At 35.2% G+C, this 14,397-nt stretch overlaps 1 protein-coding gene and 1 long non-coding RNA gene across 5 annotated transcripts in view; one reads left to right on the forward strand and one right to left on the reverse strand.

The window, feature by feature from the left end:
* The window catches only part of CACNB2 (calcium voltage-gated channel auxiliary subunit beta 2), a 77,314-nt gene that overhangs the window by 33,171 nt on the left and 29,746 nt on the right, over nt 1-14,397 (forward strand). For all 4 annotated transcript variants that reach the window (XM_026039432.1, XM_026039433.1, XM_026039434.1 and 1 more), the window contains exons 3-5: nt 5,895-6,017; nt 10,298-10,434; nt 12,100-12,176. In XM_026039432.1, the coding sequence (XP_025895217.1) occupies nt 5,895-6,017; nt 10,298-10,434; nt 12,100-12,176 (337 nt within the window). The remainder of the gene's footprint in view (nt 1-5,894; nt 6,018-10,297; nt 10,435-12,099; nt 12,177-14,397) is intronic.
* On the reverse strand, nt 2,793-12,378 carry LOC112947364. Its single transcript, XR_003249398.1, has 2 exons — nt 12,249-12,378; nt 2,793-2,944 (listed from the first exon to the last, which is right to left on the reverse strand). It is a non-coding gene; the product is annotated as an uncharacterized LOC112947364 (long non-coding RNA).

Genomic DNA, 14,397 nt, shown 5'->3' on the forward strand with positions numbered 1-14,397 from the left:
CCTACCAGAATTGTTCGGTACATGGCACGCACAAGAATCAGGAAGCCCCTCTTCTTGCTCAGAAGTCACTGACTGATGCTTCTAGTGGCAGCCCTTGGTTTACTCTAATTTGCTTTTGGGCCATCTGCAAATTATCATCTCCATTCTTCCTTAGCAGTGAGATTGCTGAGCAGATAATATCGTAAAGGTTGAACAATTACTTACAYATATGATTTTTTTTAATCAGCAAACTTGAATTTTCTATTCTTTGTTTAAACAGCTTTTATCATAGTGTGTGTTTCATAACATTGTAAACTTCTCCGAAAGAATCAAAAGAATTGCTCACAAAAAAACTGGTAATTTGCAAAAACAATTGGGTTTTAAACTTCTTTTGCTTTATATAGTTAACTTTCAGTCATCAACAGAGTAAAGCAAAGCTACAGATGTTACTAGGTGATCACCTTGTTACTGATTTTTGTCCTGTGTGGGGTATTAACAWTGCTTATGACACAAACAGAAAGTGTGGGCTGCTCTGTGCGTACTATGCTATATGTAGGTCATTATTTGACGTATTTATTCCCTACCAAGAGTACTAATGAAAAAATCAAGAATAGTATCATCTTACCTATTCTGAAGAACATTGTCTGTTATTTTAAGCTTTGATGTGTACAGACCTGGTAGTGTTTGAGAGAGACCCATTACCCATTCATTACCCAAGAGAAAAATAATTCCTTGCTTTCAGGATGTAGTTGCAGGCATCTGCAAAACAAGGACATGATGAATGATRTGTAGCATAAAGTATAAATAGTGAGGGAGGAGACATGCTTTGAGACACATTCTCTGAACTTGAATACAAATGCCAACTTCGACAAGCACTTCATCAAAATGATAGTTGAAGTCATTTTCTGAGTCAGTTCTTGACTTGGCATTATCTTCATAATAGATACGTTCTGRTTAGGAGTCCAGTTGCATGTGAACTAAGGTAAATACAGTGCAATTCTGCTGTCAGAATGACTTAATAAAGTGAGAAGTGAGAAAAGATCAGAGGCAACAGATCCTCGTCACCCAGAGTTGAAGAAAGTAAGGGCTTCCTTAACTCCTGCTTGCATTTCTTCAACCCTAAGGTTGGTGTTTCATGTAGGACAGTCTCAGGAGTAAGCAGAACTAGTTTGGAGGATGCTCTGATCTGTTTTGCTATATTCTTCTGATGGCGGATGGGGAATAGACATATCTTGATTAKTCCCCTTTTATCAAGCAGTGTTCCCAAAATTAGTGGCCATGAGGGAGGTGACCTGTTCTGCGAGCATATTCTGTGTCAGAAAATTTGCCTGCTTGGATAGGATCCCCAGGGACTGCATTCACTAGGTTTATGTCAAAAAAAAAAAAAAAAAAAAAAAAAAAAAAAAAAAAAAAAGATTTCTGATTTCTGATGTGTTTCAAGTATAGTACTAGAAAACAGATTCTATGATTCTATTATTTTGTCCTGCTTTGGATGATATGTTCAGCCAAGTAGGTGTAAATAATACTTGTTTAAACAGCTAATTGCATGAGAGCGCTATTGTGGAAATGCTGTTTGGAGTATCGAAAACATGTTTTTCATAAACACACAAGTGAGAGAGTATAAATAGCATCATACCACAAGTAGTATTGACTTAGTAGTGAGGGAATACATGAAGATGTATAAAGTGAATATAACCTGCAAAATGAGAAGAAGAAATAATACACACACACACACACACACACAACAAAAAAAGTTTTGTCTTCCTACTGGCACTTTAATTTATGTCCATATCCAGAAGTCTGGAGACAGAGTTTCTCTTAAGGATGAGTGAATATAGTTTTGCTGAGTTTAAATCAGAATTAGTACTTGGTTCACAAAAAGTCTCAAGCTGGGATGTGTTACCTTCTGCCCTCATGGCATGATGATGTTCCGAGACAAGTTTTTTTTCTCCTTGTGAAGTTACTTTGTCTGTTGAGTGATGTGATTTTGCAGGAAAAGAAGTGAAAATAAGGTGCAAATYTTGATTCTGAAGATTTTCAAAATACACTGTTTTTCATAGGAGAGATAACATTGAAAACTGTTTAACATCTGGAAGCATCTATCCTTATAGTTAAGACTGCAGATTAACTGAGCACTAAACTGCCATCACATTTTCTTGGGGATTTACAGAATGAACAGAAAGTGCTTAACTGTTTTTAGCCAGTCTAAGTTTAGAACTGTAGTGTATGTAAGCAAAAGCTAGATATATTAAAAAATATGCATATGTTTAAATTAAAAGAGATTTTTTTTGACATAAGGTCCTTTGAACTTCCTAGAAAGGTAGGGAATTACATAGCAACTAGATCTTTTACTTCAGGCCTTCTTAGTTCAAGAAAATAAATCTACTCAATTTTATAGTTCTATAGAACTTTTAAAATAATATCAATGTGAATATGTTAGTATTTAGCTTTTATAGTTTCAAATGTATATTATGACTAATTTTTATTATGATTAATTATATAGCTAATATAATGGCAATTGTATCTCCTTTCCTACTGTTATATTACGGTATCTAATACATTCTGTTTCTATGTATATCTGTWTAGAAAGTAGCTAAAGATTCTGCCTTTTTCTAAAAAAACAACAACAAAAAATCTGTTCAGCATTTCATAGTGATTATTTTGATAACATTAAATTAAGGAAGATTTTTACCTGCTACTTTAAAAGAAAAAAAAAAAAAAAAAAAGGGAAGGAAGGAATTCGAAGGAAATTTGAAGTTTTAGGGTTTCCTTTTCTTTTTCCTCTTAGTCAGGCGTTGCTCTCTCACAGGAAATTTTAGATTACTTTGGAGAACTATGTCAAGGACGTTATCTTGCTGAAGTTTGTTGTGATGCAGAGGATGGCGTGAAGTGTTTCGTCAGCCTGGAGTCCTTCATCCACAGCTACTGTTAGTTGTAGGTCAAAATACTCCAAACTTTTTTTTATCTGAGGGGATAAAAATATTAGAWAATGGATAAGCAAGAATGTTATCTAATCTATCTGTTTGGAAAAGATTCTTTCCTTGCATATTTACAGTGAGAGTTAACTGTGCTTTACAAGAAAATAATTCTCACAGTGAATAATATATTTAATGTTGAACCTCCTATTTAATACTTCAGCAATTTAATGCATGCTGATACCTCTGTTTTGTGTAGTGTGTGTAGTGTTGATATAAGTTGTCAGCTCTGTTAGTCTGTGTTTTAAATTCAGGAAAGTCACATTTTGGGATATGAATACTAAAACCAATACTTTATGCTAACTTATATTATGTCAATGAATAGATTTAACATCACTGATTGCAGTGACTTTTTCTTTGTTTTAGCCCAGTTCACATGGAATCACAGAATGGTTGAGGTTGGAAGGGACCTCTAGGGATCATCTAGTCCAAGCCCCTGCTCCAGCAGGGACACCCAGAGCAYGGGGCACAGGGCGGCATCCAGGCGGGTTTGGAAGATCTCCAGAGAAGGAGACTCCACAGCCTCCCTGGGCAGCCTGKGCCAGAGCTCTGKCACCYKCACAGGARAGAAGYTCYTSYTCACATGGAGATGGAACTGCCTGTGTTTTTATAATGATTGACTATTTTTAATATATGATAACTGAGTTGTAAAAACGGAGAAAGAAGCTGAGAAGTTGTGTCAGATACATTGTTCGGTACTCTGCTGCCCTTCTTCTGCTTAATGATGAGGTGAACCATGAGACTTGTTAAGGGACGTGTGTCTGGTTTTACACACCTTTCCCTCATCCTGGAGTCCAGAATTTGTGTTCGGTGCCTACACTCCTACTGGCATTGCATTGGAAGAGTTGAGATTAGTAGGAAAGGTTGAGATTACTAGAACCGAGCTGTTGGGTTGTAACTGCTTTGTTTCTATATTATAGTGGCTATCATCCTCTCATGCAGGATGACAGTTAATAAAAGCTGGCAGTAAACTCATCTAAGCCTCTTGTTATTCATATTTTGCTACATGCTCTTTCTGTCAGATGAATTTCAGATCAGAATTGCTTTTCAGGTGTTTCTGTATTTTTTAAAATAATTCCTGGGTTGGACTTTATTCTGTTGCATAAAGCAAATGTAATCTAGTAGTCCATTATTCCTTCTATTTTTTGAGCATGGTTTCCAGCATGTAACAATGGTAGAATTTTACATTGAAAAAAAATTACTAGTAATTTATTTTATTATTATCTTTCATGTAGTTTCTATATTTGTTAGTAAAAAAGACAATCAAGTATTTGATATATGATATTCTACTTGGAGCTAAATACTAGGAAAGATTTTGAATTCTTGGGATGAATTATTTTAAAATTTGGGAGACAGAAAAAACAGGTAGTAGGCGACAACCATAGTATTCGTGACATTGTTTGTAAGAGGGCACCAAGAAATAAATGCATAAGAAAAATCACAAGTTAAGAGAAACACATCAAGTAACAAATATTTGGAGAAAATATGAAAGAAGTACTTGGTACAGTAAGAAGTGCTGGGTAATATGTCTGAACAATAAACTTACAATACACAAATGCCCAATTCAGAGTTTTAAATTATTTCCATGTGCTTTTTTGAATGTGTATTTCCAAAAGAAATGTACTTGTTCCTTGTTTGATTTGTCCCCTTACCAGGAATTCTTAAAATATTAAGTACGGATAAGAAGTTACAAAGGCTGAAAGAAAGAGCAAGATAGAACCATTTTCAGCTCTCTGGCTCTATGTGGTTTGCTATTTGTAACTCTTAGCAAATGTGGGAACTTGGAAAATTTATTCTTAACTTGTTGCTGATGCAGAAAGTTGTGATTTGTTATGCTTGCAAGCTGTCTTGGGCTGGTGAAAGTGTTACTCCTATGTATAGGAAAAAAACAAATCCAAATACAGTCCCAAGTGAACAGTTTGACTTCAGGAGGTCAAGCCACAGAATATGTAAAGACAGGCTGGCTAAGTCTGGTTTTAGGCTATTAACTAATGTGACACCTTTGGAAAAGCATGTCTCCAAGAAGCTCCTTTCTGGGAAAAAAAAGAGAAATATCAGGAAGTTGTACTGTGCAGATCAGCTTTTAAACCGTTAATGTTTTCAATATATAACTTGGCYTCTGTGACTTTTAAACGTTAAGTTGGAAAGTTGGGGAATGTGTAATGCAGTAGTTATAGCCAGATTTTGCAACCTTAAATAYATTCAGTTATATTTAATTTTTAAATCTGCTGCATGCTTTCCAGTTTTAATAAGTACCTGTTAAAATGGTACAAATTTCAGTTTTTAAAGCTCTTCCTACCCAATGTTTCCATTTTTTTTGCGGATTCTGGAGGAATAACAAACTGAGAGTGCTGTATGCTATGGAATAAAGGTTTTTTGGATGCATTCTGGTTGCATCACYAAGGAAAAAGGCAGCACTCGGGGTGTAGGGTGTGGGCTGAGCTGGGCAGCAGCCTTTTCTGTGTGCTTAATCTGTACCTGTGCAGAAAGGTTTTCAGCACTGGTGCCCCTTGAAAGGAAAAGGTCTGCAGGAGCCTGGCAGGATGGACCCACAACATGTTTTGGCAAAGAATACATTTAACATGTATGGCCTTTGCTCTCTTTCCACAGTATTTAGTGATTTTAGGTGCTTCAGTTTCTGTATATAGTTTCTGGTAACTTTTGAAGACTTTGACCTTCAGAATGAGCATGATGTGTGTTCACAAGCTTTACTGATGATTCAGTTGCTTCGGAACAAAATGTCAGCCGTTTTCCTCAAGTGAATTTGCTTTTCTGTTGTCAACAAATATTTTGAGAATATCAAGCCACGTGTTGGCAGGATTCTTTGTTGTTTTTATGTTTTTAAGAGGATAGCTTTCAGAAATCAGACCTTGTATGTACGTGCATTTATGTGCATGTTTGCAAGTGAAATCTTCACCCTATTAATTCTTTGCTTTGCAGACCAAACCTGTTGCGTTTGCAGTTCGGACAAATGTTGGCTACAGCGCAGCTCACGATGATGATGTTCCGGTCCCAGGCATGGCCATCTCATTTGAAGCTAAAGATTTTCTTCACGTTAAAGAAGTAAGTAAAATCAAAAGCGTAAGTAAATCTTTCTTTAAGAGCCACCACACTTTGAGTAAAAGAAGTGCCATCACTTTTTAATCATTAAGATAACATTTTGCTTTGTCCAAGCACTATACAAATATTCTATGCATAAGATAATTGTATATAAGCAATTCCATGCTCTCTGAAATAGCGTTCTCATTACAAACAATGACATAAATTCTTTACAGTCAAATTATCCCTTACTTTGAGATTTTAAAATCTATACCTCCATATTCAATAATATAGTATCTATGGATTTCACCATTCTAACACTCCGAGAGTTTCACTGTGCTTCAACAGCCAGTGGTTCATTCTCCTCCTCTATACTTGTACTACCTATACGTGTACTAAAGAAAAATAAAGCCCAGTATTTTCAGGCCTCCCTTTTCTCARAAGTTTCCTTGAAGCATGCAATATTTTATTATTAACAATTACATATTGAGAAGTAAATGTGGTAAGTTTAAGGATGAACACAGCAACTATCTGAGAAGGCATCAGTGTTCGCTATGTTTCTTTTCCTGTAGTTTCACTTGGAAAAAAATGAAGTTTTACAGAATTTCAAATATGTAAACCCTCACTCTTCAGCTCTTCCTTGGAAGATGGTCCAAAGCAAGTCATGTGGTGACTTTCCCATGTTACCCTTCCTAAGCAACCTACTGCTCTTTTATGAATGATTCCCTCATTTTAGGAGCTTTCCTTGCTTCTTGTCCTCCGTTCTGTTTTGTCATAAAATGGTCCATCCAGAAATGGAGAGCTATTGCAGAAGAGCTAGAAAGTCAGCATAAAAGGAYTGGAACAACCCCTACACTTGAAATTAAAATCCTTTTTAAAATCCTTTTCCCTTTTTTTTAAAAATCCTTTTCCCATTTTTCCCAAGTCATGCAATTTTTGGTTGTTGTATAGGAAGAGCCTTGATTCATGAAATCTACTAGTATAGTCATTAGATATTTCCTTTAAAAAGGTAAAAATGCAGGTGGGCAGAAACTAAGGAAACACAAGAAGAGGATTTTTAGTAACTTAAAACTGATGATTAATAATCTTTTTTTTTAAATACATATAAACACACAAAAACATAGTAATTTAGATTCAAACTCTATGCAGTGAAGATTTGACAGTGATTAAGAATTGTTYTGTTCTGTATTGTGACAAAAATAGGAATGTTCTTTGTTGAATCTGGAAGTACTGAACAATATAGCTCAGTTTGGTTATATTAAGGAGTTTTGCTAGGCCATCCATCTCATTTCCATTTTAAACAAGCTGGTAATTTCAGACTTCATATGAAGTCTTACCCCTGTTTCCATATGGGCTTTAAACCCAAGTTTTCTACTACAATTTCTGCTTTATTTTTTCCCTCTTCTACTTAGACTAAAGTTTAGAAATGCACAGAAGATACTAAGGAGGAAATTTTTTCCTGAATCTTCAGAAGTGTTTTGAATATGAARCTTAGCTCAGCTGAGGTGTTACTTTGTCTGTGATTCCAGTGCTAGGGAATGCAAAAAAATGAGATCAAAATAATTTTATTTATGTAACATGTATCCTTTATGTGGAGTAGGGCAGGTACTGTACACTAAATACTTTWAAAAAAATAAATCTGTTTTTATTTCCAAGCAGTTAAGGCACAGATGAATTTCTAGCAGCGATAGGTGCTGTAGGCGGGTTCCTGGTGTCAGGCTCAGAGGGGAGTTAAGCAGAAGGTGAGCAGCTGGATGGGAGCTGCAGGACAGAGCCCAGGGGCATCCAAGTGGCAGCTCTGTTGGTATTTGAGTGGTGGCTCCTGGTTACTCCTGGGCAGGATGAACCTCTTCAGGGGATACCTGGGGCAGTGGCTGTCCCTGTGTACCCTGATCCTCCCCATCTGTGACTGCCTCAGCCTGCCGTGATCCTCCAGGGCTCTCAACTGACCAAGTAGGCAGTCTCATCTCCCAGGCATTGCTCCATCAGTATTTATAGTACTTTCTAATGCTGGGAGAAGTGAAATTTCCAAAATGAAATCCATTATGCAGGTTAAAAGTGAAAAATCATGATTGGCTGTAATATTCCACATTGTTTTTCCATTGTTTTGGGGGAACAAGCAAATATAATCTCCTGTAATGTATACCATCATGATAATGCCATATTAGATCAATGCTGTCCTTGTCTATGGGGAGAGTTTGCCAATTTGTGCTGCTGTGAGAGCTCAAGCAATAAAAAAAAAATCAATATAAAATGTACGTGGCCAATGATGAAGAGTACTGCAATGGTTGAATGAGAGGGAAATTTGTCTTCATTACTAGGTTAAATTCATTAACGCTCAGTAAATACAAAGATTAAGGATCCTTTCCTGCGTGAAGAAACATATACTGCATCATAGTCATTCCTGGATCTTTAAGGATTTTAWTGCATGTCCATAATTCTGCCTTGCAATGAATTCCTACTTGTGTTTTACTTGGCACCCCAAACAAAAATGACTTCAAAGAGAATCCTCACTCCATCCCACACTTCTGGACACATCTAGCTACCAAGATTTCTGCTAAAGTTTTTGAAAATCAGGAAATACTACTGGTATTATTTTATGAGTAAAATTTCCATCCTCATTTTCATATATTGTGTAGCAGTACTCTTTGGTACTTCTAAGGAGTAAATTCCATAGGCTTTTATTTTGGAATGAAGAAAAATTTCCTTTGGGTTTAATCTATTTACCAAATAAAAATCAATTAAAATAATTTTGATGAGTATCAGGCTGTTGTACTATAGGACAGTATAAGAAATAATGACTGTTCAGTTTTTAATTTACTGTTGGTTGTTAATTAGCTCTCCCTTTTATCAAGCCAAGTAAGGGTTTTGTAAACTTCACTTATAACATAGAGCAGATATATAATGGCAGCCTCCATTTACATTTTAAATATATATAAGTACCTTTAATTCATATTTTGTTAAAAAAGGTTGAGTTTCAAGATATTTAAATGTAACGCAATTTTGAGAATTTACTCTTTGGGAATTGCTTTCTATTAGATGTATTAATTGTTGGTATTCTCACTCATAAAGATAGGAGCCCCCTGGATGGAAGAGATGTGATGTAACCAATTATATTTCGTGAAATTAAAATTGTTTATTTTAATCGTTTTTAGCTAAATATCCTAAAATCTACTTCAAGCATTGCAACATTTCTATAGTAGTCAAAATGAAAGATAATACTGTAATTTAGGTTGCATATCATTGATCCGCTATGTATTCTCAGTGAAATTAATTCTCTTTTATTGTTTTTACTCCTACACTAGTTAAAATTGCTAATTAAACAATTAAATTAAACATTTTTCCGTTCATCTCTTCAGATTCAAGAAGGCAAGTTTGCTCTGAATTCAAATGTTCCTTTACAGTTTAATAAATTATCCACATTATACAAAAGTTGTATTTGATGGTAGTTGGTCCCCATGGAATTCCTATTCTAGGCCAAGATTGATGTAGGATTGATGTAGGAAATAATAGCGGGGAAAAAAAACCCTACCCTTCCAGATAAAACACAGACAATTCTGCTATTCAGACCTGTGCCAAACAACAACAATAAAAACCCGGACTGTGGTGAGAATCTCATAAATCGGTACAGCTGGGATTAACTGAAACTTCTTGTATATTTGTAAATTTGGATATTTTTAGTTGTCCAAAGATATCCATTCCTTATGGATCTGTCAGTATATGGTAAGGATCAAATGGATCACATGAGCTGTATGTAATAAAAAAAAAATACATAAAAATTGGAATGGTGCCTGTATTTCAGAACAGATTAGTTAATCTGGAGAAACTGGAGACTTTAAGAAGTAATATTTTTATTTTAAATAGCTAAGTGAATATAAAGGAATAAGAGAAATATGTTATAGCAGAGATGTGAAAATCATTGCAGAAGACAGGAAAAACAACAGACCAGAGGAGATCTCTGTTGACTTCTCATCATCTCTAGTGTATGAAAAGTCAAGACTGCAAAGCAGAAAGGAATAAAGTTGAAATGAGGAGAAATAACAGTCAGGGAAAATCATGAAGTCTGTGAAGAAGAGTTCTCTGCTTAAGTACTGTGGAATTTTAATAGTTTGCAAGGTATAATTATTTTAATATATTTCTGAAAACTACCAGGATTCTTCATTTCCATAATTGTATAGTACAGTGACTAACTGCAGGGAAGGAATTACATAAAATGAATTAGCTTCAAATTAAAAATAATAACAGAATGATCTAAAATTCACTAATTGCTTAGTACATGACTTTTCCTTCTTTTTTTCCTTCAGAAATTTAATAATGACTGGTGGATAGGACGATTGGTAAAAGAAGGCTGTGAAATAGGATTCATACCAAGCCCGGTCAAACTAGAAAACATGAGGCTGCAGCATGAACAAAAGGCAAAACAAGGAAAATTCTACTCCAGGTAATAACAACARGCATTTAAAAGCAGTAGCATTGACTGTGACATGCATCTTGGGCATCAGTGCTATGTGTGTTATAATTATGTTGAATTATTATAATTGGCAGCTGCAAATACTTTGAATCATGTAAGGAAGTAGTATTTGTTTATGTAATTGATAATGCCACTGCCATTAGAGAGAGAAAGCAGAAACTTAATCAATTGTCTGTGGTAGTCTATGGTAGCTTTTATTTCATGCAAGTTTCACAGACCATTTGCAAATATACATTTGGTGGTACATTTAGTATGTACTAGCAAAATTTTGAATTAAAATCAATCTCCTTAAATTCTTTASCATTTGATACTAGCTTTCTCTAGTTACTCTTAAAGTTTATCTTGCAACTTACAGAAAACATTAAGTTGGATTTGTTCATGAACTAAATCCATTGTTTATTAGGGGAATTTTTTTTGTACGTTGAACTGATTGGCTGCAAATACAGCTTTTAAGATAACCAGATTTTATGCTGGAGGTCAATGCTTGGTCAATTTTTTGACCCTCTACTCGCCATCACATAAAGACACAGTACAAAGTTTAAGATGTGGTCTTCGTTGTAGAATATTTAATAGAGTATTTGTACTTTCCAGTAAATGTTACCACACAGGAGAACGAATGCCACTTATTTCTCTTTGGCTATAGACTAAACTGAAAGGTTTTAGAGTGTCTGGGTAGGATGGAGCTGGAATTGAGAAAACAGCTTGGAAAGGTTCTACTTCAATAGGAAAGGCAGCAGTGATTGAAAAGTGGGTCTGTGCTGGGAGCCCAGACTACTGCCCAGATTGGTCCTCAGCTGCCTTCGCTCTGTGAAATTACTGCCAGGTCAGTTCGCAGTCGCCAGCAGGACGTCTTCTGTGCACCTGTGGTGACTCTTGTGAACACAGCCACAGATGACCCAGTATTCACTTCCTTCCCAGAATTTAATTTTTTCTCCAAAATTTCTAACACTGTCCTGCACAAATRCTTTTGCTCAGTGAATATTTGTCAGTATGGTGAAAGTGGCAGATAGTAATATCATATCAAATTACTTGAAGAGGAAAATAGCATGGTTTATATTAATTTTCAGTACTTCTCCTGTTATGCTAACTGAAATAAAATTACAGAAAACATATCTTTTGTCCAACTTTGATAGGTTTTCACAAAGCAGAACTTGACAAAAGCCTAGACTGTGTTATTTACTCTTGTCAAGAGTTCCTTCTTGTAAGTGCTACCTTGAAGAGAGAAAGCAAACAAATTTGTACCTAATTTAAAATATACAGAAGATGTTAGGTGGGTATGTTAGGAAAGATATGTTCACTGCATTCAGAATTAATCATATTAATTAGTAATAGTATTAATAACGATCTTTTCATAGCCATACCAATAATTGGTCCACATTAAGATCATAAATATTGAGAACATCCACAACAGAATGAGATTGCAAAGCGGAACAAGAAAACTGACTGATGTCTGCATTCTATCAGTCTCCAGAATGTACATACATTTTGTGTAAGATGTGGAATTTTTTTTTTATTGCTGAGGAAATATTGCTTGTCTCTCTGGCAGCAGCTTATTTAGAAGACAGATAATAAATATGCTAGAACAAATACTGAGAAAGCTGTAAATCTTCAAACTAATTTGTTGCCTTAYTCCAGTAAATCAGGAGGAAACTCATCATCCAGTTTGGGTGACATAGTTCCTAGTTCCAGAAAATCGACGCCTCCATCATCTGGTGAGTACATCACGAAGCCTTAGACGAGCATTTTGCAGAATCATGCACCTGATCTGTTAGAATTTATATTACCTTTAGTTGTATTTTTCTTCTGTTCTTCATAGGCATAAGGGAGGGTGGTTTTCTTGTGGTTTGAGGTGGGTAAGGTTGGAAGTAATGGAATTAATGCCAGCTAGTGCACGCAGTCCCAGGGCTGTTAGCAGTCTTCCCACTGCCCTCCTTGTTTTCACCATGGTGTTTTATGTGAAGACGTAGAAAAGCAGTGAGTCTGTCTTGCAGTGAGGTAGTTAGAGGCTTGGCCTGAGCACTCTTGATGAATAAAAAGTGCCTTCTGGTTTAGCAGAAACAGCAGCAATAGCAGAATAGGAATTTCTGGGAGGTTTCTGCAGTAGCACCAGGAGCTGCATTGTTTTATAACAGCAACTTCGCGTGCTTCACATAATTTTAGCATTATGTGCTAAAAATTTCTTTTTAGTTGGATTTTCTTTTTAGTTGTTATTGCAGGGTTGTTTTGTTTGGTTTGGTTTTTCTTAAGAAATACTGATTTGTATTCAGAGCATCCACAGACACAGATTTTTAGCTTTGGCTGGGTTAGATTTAAGAGGTGAGAAGCGAATACACTGTGAGTTGAAATAGGACATTAGCATTAGTTGTTTGGTTAAATGAAACCAACTTTCCGATAAAATCGGAATTATAATAGTTCTACTTCAGTTCCTGTCATTTTATTTGGAAAATATATTTTTCATTTATTCATATGTCTCTAGATYCAGTACAAAACTGTGGAGCTTTAATCTTTTTTGTATGACCTTAATGTACCTTTTACATGTGTTATTTACTGTTAAGTCCTGTGTAAGACYCCTATTTCAGTCACTGCAATTTCCCAGTAGAAGACACCCATGGAACCATTAGAATTTCATAGAGATTTCATAAATGAGTTTCTATAATACTGTAATACTCTTCATTTGTAAAAATCCAGTTCTATAGCAGAATAACTCATACATGTGAAATTTTACAGAATTTTAGAGGTAAGACAATCGACCAATTGACTAGTTTTAGATGTAACGCAAAGATAAGCCTATATGCTTGGCAAGAACACGTTTGTTTATCAATATATACTAGTGATGCTGCAGATTTCCTTGAATTGAGTTGTTTCTTTCAGTATTGGTTTGCAAAAGCGTGATTTCCTGGAGATTAACATACTGTTATTGTTCAGTTATGTGGAAGTTTTGCAAAATACTTAGGATTAGTGCATTTTAGTTTATTGTATGATTGTAAAATTTTTGCTTAGTGGATTCTTCTTTTTATGTCTTAAAACATGCCAAGAAGARTAACTGGGTGAATGGGTTGTAATTTGTTACTAGTTTGTGCCTGTGAATGCAGGCTTGCCTCACTTAYAAGTAGAGATCAGTTCTGACCTGCAGCATTTCTGCTATTCCCAGCCTTTCCCCTTGGGAAAGCATAGTAAATAGTAAATACATCAATTGTTTGATAAACTGAATAGGTATGAACTTGAGTAAGTCAACTTCCTTTTTTTGACTTTGAGCCTGGGATTTCTTTTTTTCAACAAGATCTAACAAGATGGAGAATTGCTAAAAAATGAACGGAGACACTGTGTCCTTAAAGTTGTTTGTAATAATCAATCCAGACAGTCCTCATGAACCATCAAACAGAACAAGGATTGTAGGAAAAATGTCTTGGGGGTGGGAGGGAAAAACACTGTAATAACTAAAAGGCAATTACAGAAGATACTATGTAATGAGAAGAATTAGAATGAAAAAAGAGACAGGAAGGATGCAAAAAATCTCAAAATGACAAATATCAACCAAGAAAGTTTTTCTTTTCACTTACAATATATCAATACAATATAAACTAAAATAATAACAAGTATCAAAACAGTATTTGAAAAGTTTTATTCTCTGAAAATAGACACTTTCCTGGATGAGCATGAGATTTTGGAGATTTCAGACTATAATTTCATCCATATTTGGCAGTGTTTCTTCTTTTTTTGACATTGAAAGGGACTTTCATGATGTTTCTAAGTTGGACATGTTTTATTGCAGTTGCTTCTGCAATAATGATAGTATATTGAACTATATGGTGTCTAGCTGATCAAATGCTGCTTTTTTATTTTACAGGAAAATTTAACAATTCCCATTTTCTTTGCAGCTGGTTTTAGTTGAACATAGAATCAAAGAAGCCTTAATATACCTTATTATGGGTA

Source organism: Nothoprocta perdicaria, unplaced genomic scaffold (genome assembly GCF_003342845.1).
Source record: "Nothoprocta perdicaria isolate Ctin4 unplaced genomic scaffold, notPer1 scaffold_23, whole genome shotgun sequence".
NCBI lineage: Eukaryota > Metazoa > Chordata > Aves > Tinamiformes > Tinamidae > Nothoprocta > Nothoprocta perdicaria.